We start from the raw sequence: 21983 nt of genomic DNA on the forward strand, positions 1-21983 counted from the left end.
GTCTACTTTAAGCTAGAGTTAATCAGTCGATAACCTCAAATATTGAAATCACCGCTACTAAAGAAATATAATTTAGTCCCAACCTAATAATAGTCTACATAAAATGGTTTGTTATTTTTCAATAAAATGTTAGTTACAATAACAGAGTAGTTTTGACAATAAATATGTTTTCAATAATTTCATTTATGTGTTATGTGAAATATCTAGCCCGTGCGGCCGCACGGGTTGACGACTAGTTTTGCACGGGTTGACGACTAGTTTTGGAAATAACTGAAATTTTGGCAAAAAAAGATACTTGAGCACATGTTTATGCATCATCTGCAAGTTTATTACTTGCACACACGAAATGGGCCACTGCATAAGAATACACTGCAGCCCGTACAAACCAAACATTGAACCATTAAAACAACACAGATAAAAGCACTTTTAAGCCGTCGGGAGCCCAGATGGGGCTAACAAACATTGGAAGAACTGACTTATTGAGATAAGCGCTAGATAAACATAGCCTGGCAGCTGTGCGAAGAGGATCAAGGATCAGTTCTCAAGCCAGGGCCAGCTTATTGTTGCCCGGACGAGAAAACACAACCTGCATGCAGTAGATACACATAGGGAGTGCGACATCCCGGTGAATACATAGAGTAAAAAGTATGAAGTCATATACTTATAAGCACATATATATACACAGAATATAATAGGTCCACACACCTGGTAATCTCCAAGTGTCCTTGTTCTGAAACCGGCTGCACAGTATATGAAGTAGTACTCCCATACACGGATGAACTTGTCATCAAAGCCCAGTGCCAAAATTTCACTGCAAAGGGACAGAAATTAGGAGTGATACCACGACAACACTATGCATGTGTATATGTACTTTGTGGCGAATTTACAAGGTTACTGGATGCATAGTGGTAATTACTCTTTGTTGGCCATTAGGTTGTCCCTCCAGCTCCTCAGAGTCAGGTAATACTGGTCACCATTAATATTTTCGAGGTGCTCTATGCTGCACTCAATGTGCATCCAGTGTCAGTCGAGATTGATCCACCATTAGTATCGAATTAAGCATCGACCCGACTGATGTTAAACATACCAGAGTCTAGCAGAGGCGGACACAGATGTTATCCGGGATAAAGAAGGAAGTGAACCCCCAGGGAAGATGTATTCTTTTATGAAGCCTGGGCTTCTAATGTATTCCTCGTAGAGTTCGTCCGGCATGGTGATGGCCTGAATGGACCCATAAGTGTACATATGGAGATGAAAATTAGTTCAAGAGTGAATAAAGTTAAGGTATGTTGGCAATTAGACCCAACAACCTCCTCATAGAGGCAGATATTTTCAGTGAATTTTTTAGCATTAGTGCTGTTAAACAATTAAGATTAGCATCGGACCTGTAGGACAAAAATGCCATCTTGAGCCAAGTGAGACTCGCAGCAGGTAAAAAATGCGTCTAAGTATTCATGGCCAACATGTTCGATCATCTCGCTGATTTACAGAAGAGGGATGCGTAATTTGCTACCACCCACACATACATGGACATATATACGAGATCATATTTGTACTATTCTTACCAGCTTATGATTCTGTCATATTTGCGAGCTGGTATCTGACGATAGTCGCACAGCAGGAAAGTTATATGATCCTGAGAATTAGTGGGAAAAAATAGTAGAGTTGTCAGGTAAAATTTGAGCGTTCTGATGTATAATGTCCAACTCACATATCTAGCAGGCCCAAAACTACAACAAAAGTTGTCTTGATTAGGCAATGCTCTGTTGGATAGAAGTTCAAGACAAAAGGGAGTAAATTTAATCTGATTCTATCAAAATATTAGTGCAATTACATTTGTAAAAATAAACCGGGTTAAAGGGGGATGTTCCCTCCCTTAAGTGCATGCTGTTTAGGACTTTAGGTAGAAGTGGTGCGGAGGCTGCACCTCAAACATGGCTTTTGGGAGCTCACGGGTGAGTGCTATAGCTAACTGAGCACCGCTCCGTTCTCAATGATATTTGCATGTTATACGAGGAAAAGGAAAGAGGAGGGTAAAATATAAACTTTAAATGTATGCATTTGTTTTCTTTTTTATATATCTCACGTTTTGGATCGAGATTCATTTTGCCATTTCCTCCCAAAATGTTCCTATGGTTATTTTCACTGACCAATATTAAAACATGGAACTGTACCTTTTGAAATACATGAAAATGCTTCTTGACTAATCTCAAACATCGATACCTTTTCTGAAAAGATATGAATTTAATGAACTATAGTACTTCAAATATAAATTTGTTAATACGCTACATCGAAAGGATTCTTGATCTTCCTCTGTTCAGACTCCATGCAGCTAGAGCCCACAACAGGTAACAAACTGGATACCGTGTAACAGCAGGAGTATCACATGACTAACCTCTAAGCCAGCTTCCTTAACTTTTCCGTGAGCAAATTTAAGCTGCTCCTCAGACAAAGTTATTCCAGTGTATTTGCGGCCAGTTTGCTTGACCACTTGTATTGCTAAGCCGCCCCAGCCGCTGCCGATCTCAAGGACATGATGATCCCTCTCAACTTTAGCCTTTTATTAAATGCAAGTTACAAGATTGAATCACCATCAGACCAGGGAAACAACTTCTAACTAACTGGCAATTACCTTGTCAATTATCTCGAGAGGTATGATTGTATTACCTTGTAAATTAGAAGGTTCAGTTTACGTATCTGGGATTCTTCTAAGCATTCGTCCTCCCTCTACAAAATTAATTGTAGCCCTAATATTAACAAAATTACTGAACTTTGTTTCTAAACTGCAGCACCAAACCATAAGATTGACAAACCTTGAAAATTCCACAAGAATATGTCATCGTTTTGTCCAGAAAAAGCGAGAAGAAATCATTACTCTGAATGCAAATATACGACAGGAAATGAATTGTTAGTACTGAGTTACGGCAATGCATGGTGGATCACAGAAATATATACATAAATGGTTTGGTACAGACTACAGACATATAGAGTTGACTATTCAAAAAAATCAATAGCATCTGCAGTAACTACCAATTGGACCGAAGAAACTGGTTACACTAGTGTAATGAAAAAAAGGAAGAAACACATGTACTGACCAGATCATAGTGTTGTGAAATGTTTCGACGAGTTTGTGTTACAGAGTTCTTCCTTGAGGTGTGGCGCAGAAAATATTTAGCAGATGCCAGCCCAGCGGTAAGAAGCATAGGTGTCCACCAACCCCTGCCAACAATATATAGTTATATACATGATTAGTTACTGCTTATTATAGGTCTTCACTTCAATCAATCGAGCATAGTAGAGAACCGAAGGTTTTGATACCTTTTGCTGACAATGCTGCTACTGCTCTTGGGTGCACCTCTGTTGGTAATGAAAATCTGTAGAGAAATGAATCACAGACTTAATCTGAGAAAAAAAAAGAGGGGAAATAGCCCAATCTGAACTATGATATAATTTTACCAGGAAAAGATTCAGAAGACCTTCTTTCTTATCATCAAAAGAGCACCAGCCGTTAATGTAGGCATCTGCCAAACCAAGGTCAGATTCTGTTGCAATCTGAGATATGCCAACCATCAGCAGCATAAACACAACTAATCCAAATGAGAAGATCGTATCTAGCAATTCGAGTAGATGATTTTTCATATAAAAAACTTTTTCATCCGAGTTTGTACGCAAAAGTTATGCCCATTTTACAAATTCTCGAGAGATTTCGCAAATAAAGTCAAAATTCATATTTGTAAATTTTCACAACAACTAGATCACATATCACATGGGAAACTTATTTTCTTTTATTTTTTTGACATTTCCATCATTTATTTTTATTTTTTTTAAACTGAAAAGGCGGTCCAAGGGGGGGTGTGCATTCGGTGGAAGTGCTGGCCAAGTTACTAATGGCGCACCGTGGGAGTGGTGCGCCATTACTAGTAACTAGTAATGGCGCACCACTCCCACGGTGCGCCATTAGTAAAAATTTAATTTTTTTTACTAAATTTTTACTAATGGCGCACCATGCGCCATTACTAATTTATTAATGGCGTACCGTGATAGCGGTGCGCCATTGAACTAGTAATGGCGCACCACTCCCACGGTGCGCCATTAGTAGTTTTGAAAAAAAAAATTAAAATTTTTTTGTCACTAATGGCGCACCGTGGATGTGGTGCGCCATTAGTATTTGGACACTAATGGCGCACAAACACATGGTGCGCCATTAATATATACTAATGGCGCACCACATGTCTGATGCGCCATTAGTGTCATTTCCATCTATAGCCCTTTTCCTAGTAGTGCGCTGCGTAGGCGAGGGAATGGCGACGGTGCAAATCCGGAGCTGCCCCCGGTGTCCACCTTCAACCACTCCAACGCAATGTGGAGGGCCAGCTCCTCTTCGACGTCGAGGTCAGAGCCCGAATGGCTGTTGGAGCTTGATAAGTCCCTGGATTCGATCGGAATCGGAGAGGGAAGAGCAGGGGACGGAACGAGAGAGGAGAGTGGCGTGCGCTAGGGTTCAGAGAGAGGACATACTGGGTTTTTTGTGGGGACGGCATGGGATCGGTGGTGGGCCGGGCTGATGTGGCAGACGTACCTAGGCCGCCCCATATCCGCCCTATTTTTGGGCTGGATATGGGGGCCGCCGGATAGCCCGGGCGTTTGAGGCCGGTTTGAGACACCCGTGTGGGTCGGGTTTTTTTTACCGGTAAGTGACTGGTCGACCTGCCGTGGAATTTGAGACGGGTTTGAGGCGCCCGGCTATAGAGCTCTTGTACGTCTTGTTGGACTATGGCATTGCTTGTAAGTTTCCCTAGCTGGTATATCGATCTGGTTGTAATCTTTGATAATTCTGGTGTTCTGTGTATTGTCATTACAAATGATAAATAGGTCGAAGGTTCCTCCCGCAAAAAGAAAGAAGGAAGGGCTGTAGTTTATTTGTGACTTTCATAAGGTCATTAGTCCAAAATTTGAGTGATAGTGGAAAAGGATGAGTGAACTTACCACAAACTCCAGACTTCATTGGTCAGGAAACTTATATATACCAAGTTGTAACAAGCAGTGAGTTTACAAGTCGTAAGCTAGAAACACGGAGTTCTTTAGCAAAGCAATCTATACAGAAGACATGGTAGGATTAAGAGCGATCAGAAAGTACAATGATCACAGTATGAAATCGTAGTAGTTCAGTAGTGGTACGTACGGTAGCGAATATTGGATGACATGTTCTTGTGCAATGAGCTAGTGGACATCAGGTGGTTGATTTAGCGGTTTGGACGCATGGCGCTAGCGCTGAGATTACAACACAAACAAGTCGGCAATGTAAGCATTGAGGCCTTCACTGGACGCTTTTGGGGTCTCAAATCCGGAACCTCCAGCGGGGCATTATTGATGACACCTACGACGTACAATTGATGAGATGAAAAATGAGATGCAACATTGCCGGCATGTAATGTTATTTTTTGGAATTGAAAACTAGTCTAAAATATGGTTTCATTTTGGAGCCATCCATCTACCCATTTTCTTTTATCTGAGGTGTGTTTCCCTTGGCAATTCTGACAATTGTCAAAGAAGGACAAGGACACTACAAGGGATTGGCTCATTTGAGCCATCTAGCATGGCCGTCTGACAAGGACAGTACAAGGGATAGTGATCTAATGATTTGTTCGTTGTCGAGATTGCGACATTTCAAGACTTGGACTCAATTGATTCAATGTGCTTTGTGGAACATATTAAGCTTAAACCGAATAGTAATCAATTAACATATTACCCTCAAGAATATAAACTAGAATAGAAAGAAGTCGGTAAAATGTAGACTAGCTGATGAGCCTAGGTGAAGGTAGCACTGACAGGCTATGCCGGAGCTTAGCAGCACTTTGTTTTTTCTTATGAATAGTAGAATCCCAAGTGAGGTTGAATATCTTGCTAGCAGGTTCTAGCTTAGTTCACAGCCACTACAATGTCGAATCACATGAAAATGCGGTAAAACTTGACCTTATCTCCAGAAATTTGTCGCTAGATGAGCTGCACAAAACTTATGGGGTTGGCAAATAAATAAAATATAAGTAATTAAGCTCAATTGGAATAGGGATTGGCTTGAAAAACTAAGTTTATGACCATGAGGATAGCAACTACAAGCTCGCCCTGGATGGGTTCATCTCCTTGTATTCCGCACGGGTTTGTCCTAGATTTACTTTTTCATGCAACTGCCGGTTCTACCCATTAGGCCTTATTGTAGATCATCAGGAGGGCTCAGTACCCATTAGGCCTTCCCTATGATAAGACAAAACATTTGGAGGATATAATTTCTTTGCTTGAAAGTCGTGGAGGAACAGGATTATGGCAATGCTTTGGATTTGGTAGCAGGTCATTTAGCTTCACCACGTTAACCTCTGAATAAATTTGGGGCTGTTTGAGTCTATCCATGCCTAGTAAGAAATTCGGCGAGTATATTTGTGAAAGCATATGACTTCTCTCCTCTACACCGTGCATTTCTATATAATCAAGCACAACAGAGCTGGCTGCAAAAAGTTATCAATTTATTGTACTAATTGAGTAATTGTAGTGATGCTCATAATCATTTGCATGTTTGGCATCATGTTATATTTACGTTAACTTCAGTTGGAAATCATGTAAACAACTGTACAAATAACATTTGATTCCGGCAAAACGTGATCTTACATAAGTTAAGTTACATCTGCCGATCTGCGACGCTCAACCCTGTAAGTCTGTAGCTTTTTCAAGTGATACAACATCCATTTTCTGCAAGAAATTTAGTTAAAGTCCTTTCGATAGTGTCGACCGCCTAACTTTAATCTTTGGTAGCAACTGCCTGTTTCCTACGACAAGATAGAGCATTTGGAACACATAATTTTTGCCGTGAAGTGACTGGGGGTTGTAAAGGAATAGATTGTGGCAATACTTGGATCTGGTAACAGGTCATCTAGCTTCACCATGTCAACTCTGGGTAAATTTGGAGCTGTATCCGAGTGTATCCATGTCTTGTAAGAAATTTGGTGAGTATGAAAGCATATGGCTTTTCTCCTGCCGTGCATTTACATATTACCCTGTGCAGCATTGCTGGCCAGAAAAGATCATAATTAAACTCATGTTATTAATTTACTGTGTCATTTGCATGTATGGTGTCATGCCATATTTATGTTAGCTTCAGTTGGAAATCATCTTGATGACTGTATATATAACGTGTGATTCTAGCAAAGTATGGTCTATCATAAGTTCAGTAATGTGACCTGATAAAACATTTGCAAAGATAAATCCTGCTCTTTAGATAGTGTGAATTGCTTCATTTGTACTACTATGTAGCAGTTTTAAATGACCTTCTCTACTTTGTTGTCTTTGAAGACAACATCAATAAATCTTGCAGGGTTATATGGCCCGCGCTACAACGAAATGCATCTCCATGGGCCGGCTAAGCTGTGATTGATCGATGCCGTTGCCGAGTTCTTTCATCGGTGAGGACACCTACAGCCAGCAGTAGTGTTACTGTGGAACGGAAGCCGTTTCGAGGGCCACTCGGTCTTTCTGTTTTCTTCTATCCATGGCTTATTGTTTGTCGAGAACCTTGGATTTGTAATGAAGTTTGCTGGTTGTTGACGTGCAGCTGACTATCCATTTACAAATGCAGTTCGCCGTTCAAGTGAAGGAGGGAGGAGAATGTGAAGCTGAACGCGAATGCAGGTGCGGTGCCTGGGAAGAGAAAGAAGGTTAACTCTCTTCTTATTTTGTTATGTCGCAATTGGCAGCCAAAGATTTCCAAGTGTTTCATGGTCTCTTCTTATTTTGAGCATATGCATGTCAGTTTATAACAACAATGATTTTGATCATCAGCGTGCTTGCTCGTAAAAATTACATGAAATTGGTAGCATCATTTGATGTTTCATTAAAGGGAGGTGAAACAACAACACCAATGACTCCAAGGATCACCGGTCCCTATTTGCACTTGGTGCTAAATGCAATGACATGGCAAAATAAGTTACTCTGTTGATTAATGTTTGGTTTTTCTTTTTTCTTTTTCATGTGAATAGCATTTCCGTAGATATCCATTTTGGATAAAACGTTTGAAAATTAGAAATTTTCCAAGTTACTCTATAGTGACAATGTATTTTTTTAAGAGGTTTTAAGGGTTAATTCTTTTTCTGAAAGTTATCCTTTTATCTAAACCAAATGGTTGTCGTTTGAGATGAAACAATGTGTTTACTGTACCAAGAAGGGGATGTATGCACTTTTTCTATATCCAAATTAGCCAAATTGTAATTTCTTATATGAAGGCTCTTTGCAATACATCTTGGGGCAACGTGCAAAATTTATGCTGGACTCATGAGTCGGTGCGGCAAAGCTTGCATGTTGCTTCTAGTTTTATTGTTAACCATGCTATGGTCCAAACTCCTTTTTATTCTGCTCATATGATATTGCTCATCTTCTGTTTTCTGTCCCGATGCCTCATGTATTTACAGTAGAAATGTTCTAAATGTACTGCTTCTTGAACATGGCCAGGGCAATGGATAAAATCTAGATGCTAAGTTGACTTTTTTCCTGCAGATTTGCTTACCGTGAAGACGCTTGTAAGGATGCAGCGGGAGCAGATCATTTGGAGAGATAGGATGCCACAGTTTGGTCTTTATATGCATTTTGGTTTGCTTGTAACTGTGTTTGCACTAGTTGGTAATAAGTGACTTGGCAAGAACTGTAGGTGTCGGGATATGCTCTAATGCCCCTGGTTTACTATAAATCTTGGATTTGTAATGATGTGTAATGCATAGAATGGAATTTGGGGATTTTAATTTTTTAAATTCGTAATTAGTTAGTAGTAGTGTGGGGGAAAAACCGTGCGCTGCTAGTATCCTAGATACTAGTAACGTGTGTTACTATAGAAGCGCTGCTAGTATCCTAGATACTAGTAGCGTGTGTTACTTAGAAGCGCTACTACTATTTTGGTAGTAGCGCGGGTTTATCCGCGTTAGTACTAACTTTTAGCTGTAGCGCGATAGTAGTAGCATGGGAACCCGTGCTACTACTGGCCAGTTTTCCAGCGCTACTAGTAGCCTTTTCCCTACTAGTGGAAGCTTCAGAATTCTCGATAGCTTTTTTGCGATAGAGAATTGTCGATGGCTATTCCAAGCAAAGAAACAAAATGGCTAGAAGTCATTCTTCTGACTTAACTCAGTAGGAAGAATAAATGAGCAACATGACATGAAGTTTTATACATGTGCCCAAGTACATACCATATATGTATTCGACCATACTATATATTAACCATTGGGAACCGTAATAGCATACATACCACATTATTTTAGCATGTTGCAGGACAGTGAGCTTGCTTTGTCAATGAAGTTGAAACATAAATATATGGTAGGACTATGAAGCATTGGGATGGAGGATAGCACCTAGTGAGACAGAACGGTAGATAAAATCATCATTGCAAAAGTACTGGGAAAATCAATTGATTAAAATGCTAAATTTAATCGAGATAATGTGGTATCAGTGGGAGAGCTAGCATTGGCGCATGAAGTTGCAAATATCCATTGGGTAACATGCAAAAACAACTTTTAGAACTGCTAGAAACACATTGTCTTTGTTTTTTTATGGGAGCACTACATTTATAAGTTATCAGTGGGAGAACTAGCATTGTTGCCTGAACTGCAAAGACCATGCAATAATTCTTCTTTGGTGCTGGGTTTCTTAGCACAACTGGCATTTCATGGCTGGCCAACGTGGCCAGCCATCCCTTGACCACCTATTGAACTCATGCACAGTCTGGGGGAAATTCAAATGTCAAGTCAACCAGCTCAGCCAGATTGATCATTGTGTTAACAATGTCATGAGCTCTAGACCTCATCGATCTGAATGTGTAGCACATGCCAGTGTAAATGTTGAGCCGTGAAATTTTTTGTGGTGTCATTTCGATGGTAACTACTATTTGGAGGCAAAGATTCAATCAAATTCGTAAGCAGATAAAAAACAAGTATTTGTAATATATGTCGATATGCTATGGGAAATTTTCTAGGAGCTAGTATGATGGAGTAGGATCCGGCAAATATCAAAGCACTAGGTTGCCACAAAACCATTTGCCATTGTGTAGACTATGTCGTCAATCAAATTTCGACCACAACTAATTGCCTGGGGATCTTAAGGTAATAGATTTCCAGGTGTGTTGAGTGAAAATAAATTTCACCATGAAGGAGATTTATAAATATTGGAGTCCCACATATTTTTAAGTTTGTACATGGCTATGTGATGCTCTACGTTTTATATCTTTCAATGTACATGATATTCTAAAATGAATAACATTCGTGGCATGAATCTCTACTGTTGGGTATTGTGTTTGGAGGTCATTGCTTCTTCGTGGCACCTTTGCGGTATCCCGCAATGGACAGGTATGGCAAAAGCATATTTTTTTTGGCGACAGAGGAAGTTGCAATTATTTGTACTTACAAAATTACACAAGTTCTTTCATCTTCTCTCCGTTCTGGTTGTTATACTAACAGTACAAACATTTGTGCACACAAATCGCAACAACAGGACAAGTTGTTATTTTATGGGGAGAGATTTTGAGACTAAAGTTATCCAGAAAAATGATAGAGCACTAGTAGAAAAATGGTCAAATGTGAAGTACATTAGTGTCGGTTTGTAACAGAACCGGCACTAATGTGATCAATAGTACCGGTACGTGGCGGCGATCAATAGTACCGGTTCATGGCGAACCTTTAGTACCGGTTCATGCCACGAACCGGTACTAAAGAGGCTGTGGCAGCCTGCGGTCAGGCTATGGCCCCACCATCACCATTTAGTGCCGGTTCGTACCACGAACGGGTACTAATGAGGTTATGGCAAGCTGTTTTTAGTCCCACCTTGCTCCCCTAACAAGGTTCTTACCACCTTAAATATGTTACTTCTCAAACTATCACAAGCATTTGGTCTTCATTTAACTCTATGTGTAGAATTTGTGGCCGTAATATGAGTCTTCACTGGTTTACAAATCGTTGAGGACTCATATTGACAATTCAGATTGTGCACAAAAAGATCATTGATGATCCAAGTATTTTTGATGTATAAGATCATATTGACAATTTAGACTGTAAAGAAATATAAGATCATGATCTAAATGCTCTTATATTTTTTGCGTTCCGTATGCACCATTCAAAGCAACGTCATCAATTTTCACCCACATATCATGACCCTGAAATTGAAAAGCACTACAAATGAACTCTGAAAAAGTCGAAACTTGACATGCTATCATCATTTCACCCACATAGCATGTGCAGAAAAGTACAGAGGATTACAGAAAAAACTGGATGCACTTCGTTTACAAACTGGACAATCTGTTTCGAAGTATCCGGGTTTCCGACGAAAACTCATCTGTTACAAAGGCATTTCATTTTTTAAACTTATCACAACTCCAGACTTTTTGTGTATTCAGTATGCACCATTCAAAGCGACGCCATCAACTTTCAACCATTTCTTCCTTCATTTGCTATTTTTCATGCATTTAATGATTTGTTTTGAGAGCTAAATGACCTTGAAATTGAAAAGCACTACAAATGAACTCTGAAAAAATTGAAACTTGGCATGGTATCATCATTTCACCCACATAGCATGTGGAAAAAAGTAGAGAGGGTTACGGCAAAAACTGGATGCACTTTGTTTACAAACTGGACAATCTCTTTCGAAGTATTCGGGTTTCTGACGAAAACTCATCTGTTACAAAGGCATTTAATTTTTTTAAACTTATTACAACTCCAGACTTTTTGTGCATTCAGTATGCATCATTCAAAGTGACGCCATCAACTATCAATCATTTCTGCCTTCATTTGCTATTTTTCATGCATTTAATGATTTGTTTTAAGAGCTAAATGACCTTGAAATTGAAAAGCACTACAAATGAACTCTGAAAAAGTTGAAACTTAGCATGGTATCATCATTTCACCCACATAGCATGTGCAAAAAAGTAGAGAGGTTACGGCAAAAACTGGATGCACTTCGTTTACAAACTGGACAATTTCTTTCGAAGTATTCGTGTTTCTGACAAAAGCTCATTTGTTACAAAGTCATTTAATTTTTTTAAACTTATTACAACTCCAGACTTTTTGTGCATTCAGTATGCACCATTCAAAGCGACACCATCAACTTTCAACCATTTCTGCCTTCATTTGCTATTTTTCATGCATTTAATGATTTGTTTTGTGCTAAATGACCCTGAAATTGAAAAGCACTAGAAAATGAGACACATTAGTCCCGATTTGAATTTGAGCCGGCACTAATATGTCCATTAGTGCTGGTTCCAACGGCTAGGCGGGAGGAGCTCTTTAGTACCGGTTCATGGCGAATCTTTAGCACCGGTTCGTGCCACGAACTGGTACTAATGAGGTTATGTCCAGTCAGGCCGGGGCCCCACGAGCACCTTTAGTACCGGTTCATGGCATGAACCAGTACTAGAGTTTCTTGGTAAGCTGTTTTTTAGTCCCACCTCGCGAAGAGAGAGGCAGTAGGATCGGTTTGTAAGCCCTGAGTGCAGAGACGATGAAGAAGAGGCTCAATGCTCACCTGCACGTTGCTTAGCTTCAAGCCTTGAGGAATATGGTAGACTGCACGGAGCTATGTGCAGTGCAGTTGACACTATTCCGAAATGCTTGAAGCTAATTAACGAGCATTGCGCCTCTTTTTTATTTTTAGTAACTTATTAAAACTCCGAACTTCTTCTGTTACGGCAAAAACTGGATGCACTTTGTGTACAAACTGGACAATCTCTTTCAAAGTATCAGGGCCGGTTTCGGACGAAAACTCATCTGTTACACCAGCACTTCATTTTTTAAAACTTATTATAACTCCAGACTTTTTATGCATTCAGTATGCACCATTCGAAGCCACGCCATCAACTTTCAACCTTCAACTTGGCATGGCATATGAAAATAAATGAATAGAAGAAAATAAAAAAAGCAGAAAAGAAAAAACTATAGCAGAAAATAAAAAAACTATATAAAAAAACTACTCAGAAATAAATAGAAGAAAATAAATATAGCAGAAAAGAAAAAAACTACTCAGGAATAAATAGAAGAAAAAATAAAGCAGAAAAGAAAAAAACTATATAAAAAAATTTGGGGCGCTGCGCTGTGGGCCTGCTAGACCACGAGCGTGCAATTTCAGGTCCACAAGGCCCAACAGGCTCACAGGGCAGCGCGCTGTAGTTAGGCCCAGAAGCCTACTTTATAGAGGAGTTCGAAAGAGCAGCCGCGGCTGGGTTTATAAACCAGTGCGGCGGCCCTTCGCCCGGCGAGGTTGGACTAAACTTTGTGCACCCCGGGTGGCAGCCACAAACCGGTACTAATGGCCTGCTCTTCCCGCCTCTTGGCCTGGCCAAAGTTGGCCTTTACTACCGGTTGGTGGCTCCAACTAGTACTAAAGGCCTCTCCTATATATACAACACTTACGAAAATTTTCAGTTAGTTCATGTTCGTCTTCGTCGCCGCCCGCGCCCTCGCCCCGTCCCCGTCGCCGTCGTCGCGCCCCAGCCGTCCCCGTCCCCGCCGTCGCGTGCGCCCCGGCCGTGCCCGTCCCCATCATCGCGCGCGCCCCGGCCCTCCCCGCCCCCGTCGCGCCATCCCCGTCGTGGCCGTCTCGCGCAGCCGCCCGTACGCCCCCGCCCCCGCTCGTACGTACACACACACACACACACATTTTTTTACTTATTTTCTGTTTTCTGTTTTTAGATTAATGCATGTCAAATTGTTAATTAGATGAATTACCTAGATAAGAATGTTAGATTAATGTGAAATGTTAGATATGAATTAGATAGAAAAGTTAAATATTAATGTCAATTGTTAGATGAATTAGCTAGATATTAATTAGGTATATGAGATTTGAACTAGTTGAATTAATATAACTAGTTTATTTTTAGTAAATTCTTAGTTGAATTAGTTGAATTAGTTGAATTAATAGAACTAGTTGAATTAATAGAATTAGTTGAAATAATAGAACTAGTAATGTTTCACCTATATATAGAACTTAACTAGCTAGATGTTAATGTTAATGATTTTTTCTGTTTTTTTAATTTTTATATATATTTTTAGTTTATATAAATGTTAGATTAATGTCAAATGTTAGATGAATTAGATAGAAATATATGTTAGATATTAATGTCAAATGTTAGATGAATATTAGAATTAGCTATATATTAATTAATGTTAGATAGTAAATGTTTAATGTTTCACCTATATGAACATAGGAAATGTCGTCTGACGATGAAAAAGATTTCATTATGTGCGAACACTGTGAAGACCAACATGGCCTGTGCGACAGAAATTTCCTTGTTGATAATAGGCGCTTCAACATCAAGCTGGATGAGACATTCGAAGTGGATACAGTAAGTCAGAACGGCAATTATTTTTTCGTAATAAAGCATGACTTATGCTTCATTTGCTTCAACTTATAATTTTAAATTTTCACTATTCTATTAGTGCATCCCCTGCCATGCAAGAATTTTTGTCTTGGATAAGATAGGTTTCAGTGGGATGAATGATATGGAGGTAAAGTGAGTTTACTTGAAGACCGAGCATGGGTATACTTTCAACGTCAAATTATACAATGCAGACACATACACCCATTTTGAATGCAAAACTTGGCAAGCACTATAAAAGGCTTATGCATTTGAACCTGATATTGTTATCACCTTTGATATTCGTCCGGAAGATGATATTGAAGTTAATAGAGACATATGGGTCGATGTGCAGACGCTCCAGTTCTACCATTATGTGAGTTTTTTCTCAACCATGTTTATGTCTTTGATATTGTTTATTCAAAAATAGTTGACAACTAATTTCTATTGTCAGCTTATTTCGGTTCAAGCAAACATGTCCGGCGCTTGGTAGACAGGACCTACTACTATCCCGGGGCTGAACTAAACTGCGAGGAGATAAGTAATTATGTTTCATGGCTTGAGGATCTTCATACTATCAAGACAAATTTTCTTCCTGCACATAGAAATGTTAGTACTCAAAACGTGCGACCAATAGTGATCGTATTGAACTACGGTCACATCTATAATGGAAAGATGGTAAGATTTTTACTATTTGTCCTTAGTGCATCTTTAGCATATATTATTTTTGAAGCTAAACTTTTATTTCTAAGTATATTAATTACTATATGATGTTCTTCAACAGGGACTCCCGATGACAGTTGTGCCTCAGTGGATCGAGATAAAAGGTTGCATGTCAACGGTTAGCTTACAACCAAGATATCCTACATTGCACATGAGTGCATTCAGGATTTCTGAAAGCGATGAATGCTTAATAGTGAAAGATTGGAGCAAAAGTGTTAACGATCCAAGAGAAATAGTAGGGGGCAGTAAGGAGAAGCGCATCCCATGATTAGGAGACAGATTCATCTGCATGCTCCAGTATGATGAATCAGGAGAGCTACACATGTTCTATGCTATTTTACCTGAGAGGGAGCAGCAAGAGTGATTTAGCTAGTTCATGCTGTTAGTACTTGTCCTCTCATGTCCGTATTCTTCGTCCTGAATTTAATCTCAAATAGTGATTTGCTTGTTATGAACGTTATAATATCATCACCATGTTGAACTCGATGGTATCTTTGCTTCTAGTACAAGTGAATGTTTCTTCTTTAAGCTAGTGTTGGTGGTGATTAGATAGCGTAATGACTATGATGATTAAATAGTGGTAATGACGACTACGGTGATTTTTAGCTAGCTAGTATATACTGTTGTTGGTGATGATATGATGCAAGAGTTTATATATTAATATGTGATGATGGTGATGATGATGATGATGAGTTATTATATATATCATTTATGAAAGAAACCGCAAATTAGTTTGAACTGGATGGATCCTAGCTAAGTGATCAAGTATATGGCATATATTTGATCACTCAGCTAGCTACATATGCATCCAGTCGAAACTAATCTGCGGTACTTTCACCTAATGATTTAACAACTCATTATAACGTAAAACAATCCTAAATTAAATTGATAACACAAATTTAAAGGAAAAATAAAAAATTAAACCAAAACCCACAAACATTTAGTACCGGTTGGTGTTACCAACCGGTACTAATGATCTACCGCACCCGTGGCCTGGCTTGTGCCATGTCGTGGCACTTTAGCGCCGGTTCGTGCCGGACCGGTACTAAAGGGGGGGGGGCTTTAGTGCCCACTCTTTAGTGCCGGTTATGGAACCGGCACTAAAGGACTTTACGAACCGGGACTAAAAGCCTTTTCTGCACTAGTGGAGAAGTATCATAGTTCGCTATCAAGAACTAAAGAGTCCACATGACAGCATCCCATAGGAGTGGAACCCCCTCACGCCCCGGCGATGACCCAAGCGCTGTAAAGTAGAATGGTAGGAAGCCCTGATTGCAGCCTCATAACTGCTCCTTGTGTTGCCGGTTCAGTGGAGTTGGTGATGCAACAATTAAGGAGAGACAAACACTAGTAGAAAACAGGGCTTTGGTCACAGGGCAATATTCACATTAGTCCCGGTTCAGTCACGAACCGGGACTAATGTGAGCATTGGTCCCGGTTCATGCGGCTAAGGCATTAGTCCCGGTTCACCTGAGCCCTTTAGTCCCGGTTTGAGACACGAACCGAGACTAAAGGGTGCGATGCCCTTTAGTCCCGGTTTGTGTCTCAAACCGGCACTAAAGATTAGACCTTTAGTCCCGGTTTGAGACACGAACCGCGCACCCTTTAGTCCCGATTCGTGTCTCAAACCGGGACTAAAGGTCCCATTTTCAAACTCTACACCGCCCCCCACCCCGTTGTGGATCGCCTTTTTTGTTTTGAAAAAATCAAAAGAAAATGATAAAAACTTCAAAAAATAAAATCCTTTGAGAGGTAGTTATATTACTACATCTACTAGTTAGGAAAATTTAAAAACTTAAATTTGGACATGTTTTGCAAAAAATGTAGGGAAAATGTAAAACGGCTATAACTTTTGCATACGATGTTGGAAAAAAACCTATAATATATCAAAATGTTCAGAACGAAAATCCGCTTCCGATTTTGATGGCCTACGGCCTGTTTGCAAATTTTTAGAATCCTCAAATTCTAAAAGGAAAAAAAAAGTTATGCTCAAATTTCAGTATTTTTGTATTTTCGATAAATCTGGTCAAACTACTTATTCAAGAAGTATTAGTGTTATTAAATAATTATTCAACAATATTAGTGTTACTAAATAATTATTTCATTTTTTTGAATTTTTGTCAAATCTGGTCAAATTGTGGTCTAACAATGGTCAAACTACTTATTCAAGAAATATTAGTGTTACTAAATAATTATTTCGGTTTTTTTGAATTTTGGTCAAATCTGATCAAACTGTGGTCAAACTATGGTCAAGCTATTTATTCAAGAAATATTAGTGTTACTAAATAATTATTGTTTTGTACAATAATAGTTTCAAACTCAAACAGTGAAATGTGTGACTTCATGCTCAAGCTAAACTCGCGAGGGTTAATAGGATTGACATCTTACTATTGTCAGGAAAACAATAAGTGCAGACTTGAAAACGAAGGAGAATAAAACCCGAAAGTTAAGCGTGCTCGGGCTGGAGTAGTGATGAGGGGTGGGTGATTAGAGATTAAATTATAAAATAATTCAGAAATTTGAAAATCGAGAAAAAAATTCAAAAAAAATTACCTTTAGTCCCGGTTGATGTTACCAACCGGGATTTAGTCCTGGTTCGAAAACCGGGACTAAAGGCCCTTATGAACCGGGACTAATGACTCTTTTTCTACTAGTGAAAAGGACCTACGGTCTTTTATATATTATTTATTTGTTATTTAGAATCGACATGCAAAATATGGCCGTGCGACAAACAATTATCTTTTGCATGAAAGCATCTCACTCACTGGTAAAATGGAGGGATCATTAGCAACTACACAAATAGGCACCAGGATAACTAATGGCTTAAGTGTACCAATCTTACCGGACAAGATGCATACGACTTGCAGTAAAGCACTGACATCACAAATTTACCAAGTTGTTTACTCCATAGAGCATAACTGGTTCATACCCAGTGAACATTATATTCCTCATGAAAACGAGTCATGCTTTATGGGTACAGATTCCAATTAATTCTTTTGAGTTGAAGGTACCTTCCCTTTTAAGTTTCATGATCCTTCAAACGTATTGTATATCAAGAACATTCATGAATTTGTTTGCAGCTGTACACACTAGATATTTCCATTTCTAGTACTATAGCCTCTGTTTGCACCATGGTGCCCCATGTCTAACGAAAGACAGGCTTGTCTGCACATGGTTATAAATTGGTGTGCATAGCTGTTGGACTATGTTAAATCAAATATATCGATTCTTTTATTTAAGAGCGCAACATTGGAACAAACACATTGCTCTCTCTTCCTTTAGGATCTAAAGAACACCTTGTGGACACCCCTCTTCTCTTTTTTAGAGAAACATGTGACATGCTCTAGGACATTTAGGAAGTAGCCTACAATGTGTTCATCTAGCAATGCAACTAAAACATGTCTTATCGATAGGATTAGGAAGCGTCGGGACTCGGCTTCATGCTAGATCATTTTTTTAAAAGCTAGTATTTTTGGAGGTGAGCGTGGCACTACTAGACCCTGCAGGAAACAAAACAGAGATTTGTTTCACCGTGGCAGCATCATCGGCATTACAAGGCCCAGCACCAGCACATCGAGGGCCAGCACGACAACATCTCACGCCGGGAGTAAAGCACTCATGTCACAAATTTACCAAGTTGCTAGTTCCGGAGAGCTAGCAGAACCAGGACCCAGTGATTCCTGCCGAAACCAAGTAATTGCCAAAAAAGATTCACCTTCAGTTCGCTTTCTTGCATTTAGCTAGCTTTCATCAAAACACAAGATTATGAAGTATTTACCATTTAGTATCACTTAGTAAAAGGTGAAATTACAATGCCCAAAAATTTACAATAGAATTCACGATTGAGGGGTTAGTGAGAGTCGGAAACCGCAACTGAACTCATTGCACTGAACAAAGATATGAATCGATAACAGAACTGGCATTAACATAAGTATCGTGATATGCTTCAACAGAATCATTGGTGTCATGCCATGGTGCCTCACCATGTGAACAACTATAGCTGAAAAAAAATCAGGGTTCATATGAAGTGTTTTCTCATGCTGCTTCGGAACGTGCCCTCGTTCTGCCTGAAGATCCATCAACAGTTTGTTCAGGTGATCGGCCAAGGTCCAAATACCATGGTATCCTACGTTACACAGCTTAAGAGGAAAACTTAACTTGCCTATGTCCCACCCTGTACAAAATAGATGAAATGCCATGCACGGGACTAGAATGATCCCAAGAAGCAGTACTTATTTCGTATCTTTCCAAGTATACCGATAGATCGGCTTATCTAGGTAGACATGGTGCATCCATGCGAGCTACTAGAACTATTTGAGCTTTGTTCTACATGGCTATTTTGAGAACAGGAAGACGCGGGAGAATGGTGTTCTTTGTTCGAATGTTGATCTCTTTCAGAATCTGACGCTGCCTTTTCCAGTGAAGTTCCAGCCACCATGGCACCATTATCATGCTTGTGAACCAACACTGTAAGTACAGATGAATAAACTTCACTTATCAGCAAACTATTGTACATACTGTTATAATCTAAGTAACTAATACCATTGAAAAATCAACCCCAGCCGTGCCAGGATTAAAATTCCAGTGGGACTAAATGTAATTGCCAAACTGCCTTTGTTTGAAGGTTCCGTAGACTCGTTCATTATGTGGGTCCACTACAGTGGGATTTCATTCTCCATATGGCTACACTCACAGAGTTTTGTGAACAGACTACACGAGGATCTAAAGCAGTATCTTAAATTCAAAACAAGTGAGAAGTGTTATCTTACCTCGTTCTGGTGGACTGATAACCACGTGATTAGACTTAGTAGGTCCAGCTATGTTATGCTGGCAGTCTTGATGTATTTCTCTACTTGTGTTTTCGTAATTCAAAAGGTCTCTTTGTAAAGCATCAGAGTCAAAGTACTCTTCGAACCCTCTACGCTCTCATTTCCATGTAGTCCTCATTCACAAGAACATCCACAAAATCTATGCCATTTGCACCACTATAAACTTCAGTAATGTCCTTTCCTTCTCTGGGAGAGCTATTGTGCTGGCTTGAAGCAGGTACAATCCGTCATATGTAAATTGAAGGATTAATCAAGATTACAAGTCAAACTAACATAAATGACTACCATTAATGTTTACTGCAGCAAACCAGTAAGAAGCGAATGACAAGAAGTTGAATACCCCGATAAGCTACATTTTTTCGTATGGTTTTTGAATAAATCCAAGAATCTAGAAAACCGATTCTTCAAACCTGGGGAAGTATTTTCCAATTTGAAATGACAAACCAGCAAAGAGTTCAAAAAAGTAACCATAATTTACACAGGCATAATGAGAAACAAATAGCAGGTGGTACTGCAAATGCTATGCATTGATACATTGTATAATAAAGAAATTATGATATACCTTGGAGATTATTGCAACATTCTGCTCTTCCATTTCATAAATATATTGAAGTTGAGATTCCAAGTGATCATTTTATCTTGCGGCACATTCGAAGAGATCATTAGAAGAATTAGTACCCAGAGATAGCTGTTCATCTTAAGTTTTAATCAACATATTTTAGAGACACATGCATCAGCTCAAGTACATATACAATAGCTCTGCACATTTATTTTTTCCGATAAAGGGCACATTTATTGGTTCAAAATAAAGCATCAAGGGAATACAAACACAATGAGCACACACCTGAACTCTGCATAACTAGAATGCATACATCCAATAGCAACGCAGACACATAAAAACACCCCAACAAATAGCAAAGTCATATAAGACCAAAATTATGCGTAGGGGAGGAAAAAGAAACCTAAATGATCAGACGTTCGATCGACAAACTACAACAATGACAATATTCGCACCAACAATCTCATGATATCACACAAACTACGAGGTTCTTCAACAGCAACGCCTTGAAGAAGGGACCGACCCTGAAGCGCCGCCGTCACAGGATCCAACCACTCTTGGCCAGATTCTAGATTATCACCTTGAAAAATCAGACCAAGCATGTCTGACCAATACCTTAAACAAGGTAACGTAGAAACGTCATTGCCAAGTATAGCCAACCAAGGTCAGACCATGGCTTTCACCCCAAAGCTCGAGACTGAGTACTCTAATAGCACCATCATCGAAGTCACACATGTGTTGTCGCCACAACTTTCCACGATCCCAACAACTACATGTTATATGTCACTGCCGCCACTGCACAACCATCACTTTGCGTCAACACGTTGTCCATAGTTTGAATCTCACCGCCGAAGTTAACCAACATATCTGAAGAGAGGACCCTCACTAAGACCTTTCGGTGGCAACCGCAATCCACAGCTAGGCCGTCATTGGCGAAAGTGGACACTAGGACTAACACCACCCACGAGCACGCCGAGATCACTCCCCAAGCCCGTTGATACAGGGACTGACATGGGCGGAACCGAAGTACCGTACGAAACACAGATCACGATCACTGACAACCCCATCTCTAGATCTCCGCCAGAACGGCAAGAGCATTGCAGCCACGCTGTTGGCCTCGAAAGCTGACCGATCATCATGACATGTCAAGACACCGGCTCACGGGAAGCACATAACTCCGCCTGGAGTGGGCTAACAGATGTGGCCCATGCGGAGAGCTGTAGGACCATTCCAGACCCTGATCCAGCCATCGCATCATCCAAGACCACGGCCGGCCGCTACCGCCAAGAAGAACCATGGCTGCCGCCCCATCTTCTAGGGCGTGTTTGGTTGCCATCTCTCAACTAGGTTGCATTTCATGACATGGTGAGTTTGGCCTGGCTGAGTAGAAGCAGCCTTAAAACCAACATCTACAACATGTTTGGTTTCCTGCATCGACACTTCCTACATTAGGGGATAGCTTTGCGCATTGTGTTTGGTTACCTACATTGTCTGAACACACATA

The 21983-nt window shown here is 39.9% G+C and overlaps 1 protein-coding gene, 1 long non-coding RNA gene and 1 pseudogene across 2 annotated transcripts; 1 reads left to right on the plus strand and 2 right to left on the minus strand.

The window, feature by feature from the left end:
* Positions 1–313: 313 nt before the first annotated feature.
* Positions 314–4593, minus strand: LOC125534806 (tuberculostearic acid methyltransferase UfaA1-like). The gene is made up of 13 exons (XM_048697900.1): positions 4519–4593; positions 3457–3552; positions 3319–3374; positions 3096–3219; positions 2814–2876; positions 2668–2727; positions 2396–2557; positions 1566–1636; positions 1386–1479; positions 1088–1221; positions 917–1000; positions 706–811; positions 314–586 (listed from the first exon to the last, which is right to left on the minus strand). The coding sequence occupies exons 1-13, from the start codon at positions 4591–4593 to the stop codon at positions 542–544; spliced, it is 1170 nt and encodes a 389-aa protein (XP_048553857.1). The 3' UTR covers positions 314–541.
* Positions 4594–7213: 2620 nt separating this feature from the next.
* LOC125540760 lies at positions 7214–8956 on the plus strand. Its single transcript, XR_007297376.1, has 3 exons — positions 7214–7451; positions 7625–7703; positions 8539–8956. It is a non-coding gene; the product is annotated as an uncharacterized LOC125540760 (long non-coding RNA).
* Positions 8957–19298: 10342 nt separating this feature from the next.
* On the minus strand, positions 19299–21729 carry LOC125534807 (annotated as a pseudogene).
* Positions 21730–21983: the final 254 nt, after the last annotated feature.

Source organism: Triticum urartu, chromosome 2, assembly GCF_003073215.2.
Source record: "Triticum urartu cultivar G1812 chromosome 2, Tu2.1, whole genome shotgun sequence".
NCBI classification, from domain to species: Eukaryota; Viridiplantae; Streptophyta; class Magnoliopsida; order Poales; family Poaceae; genus Triticum; species Triticum urartu.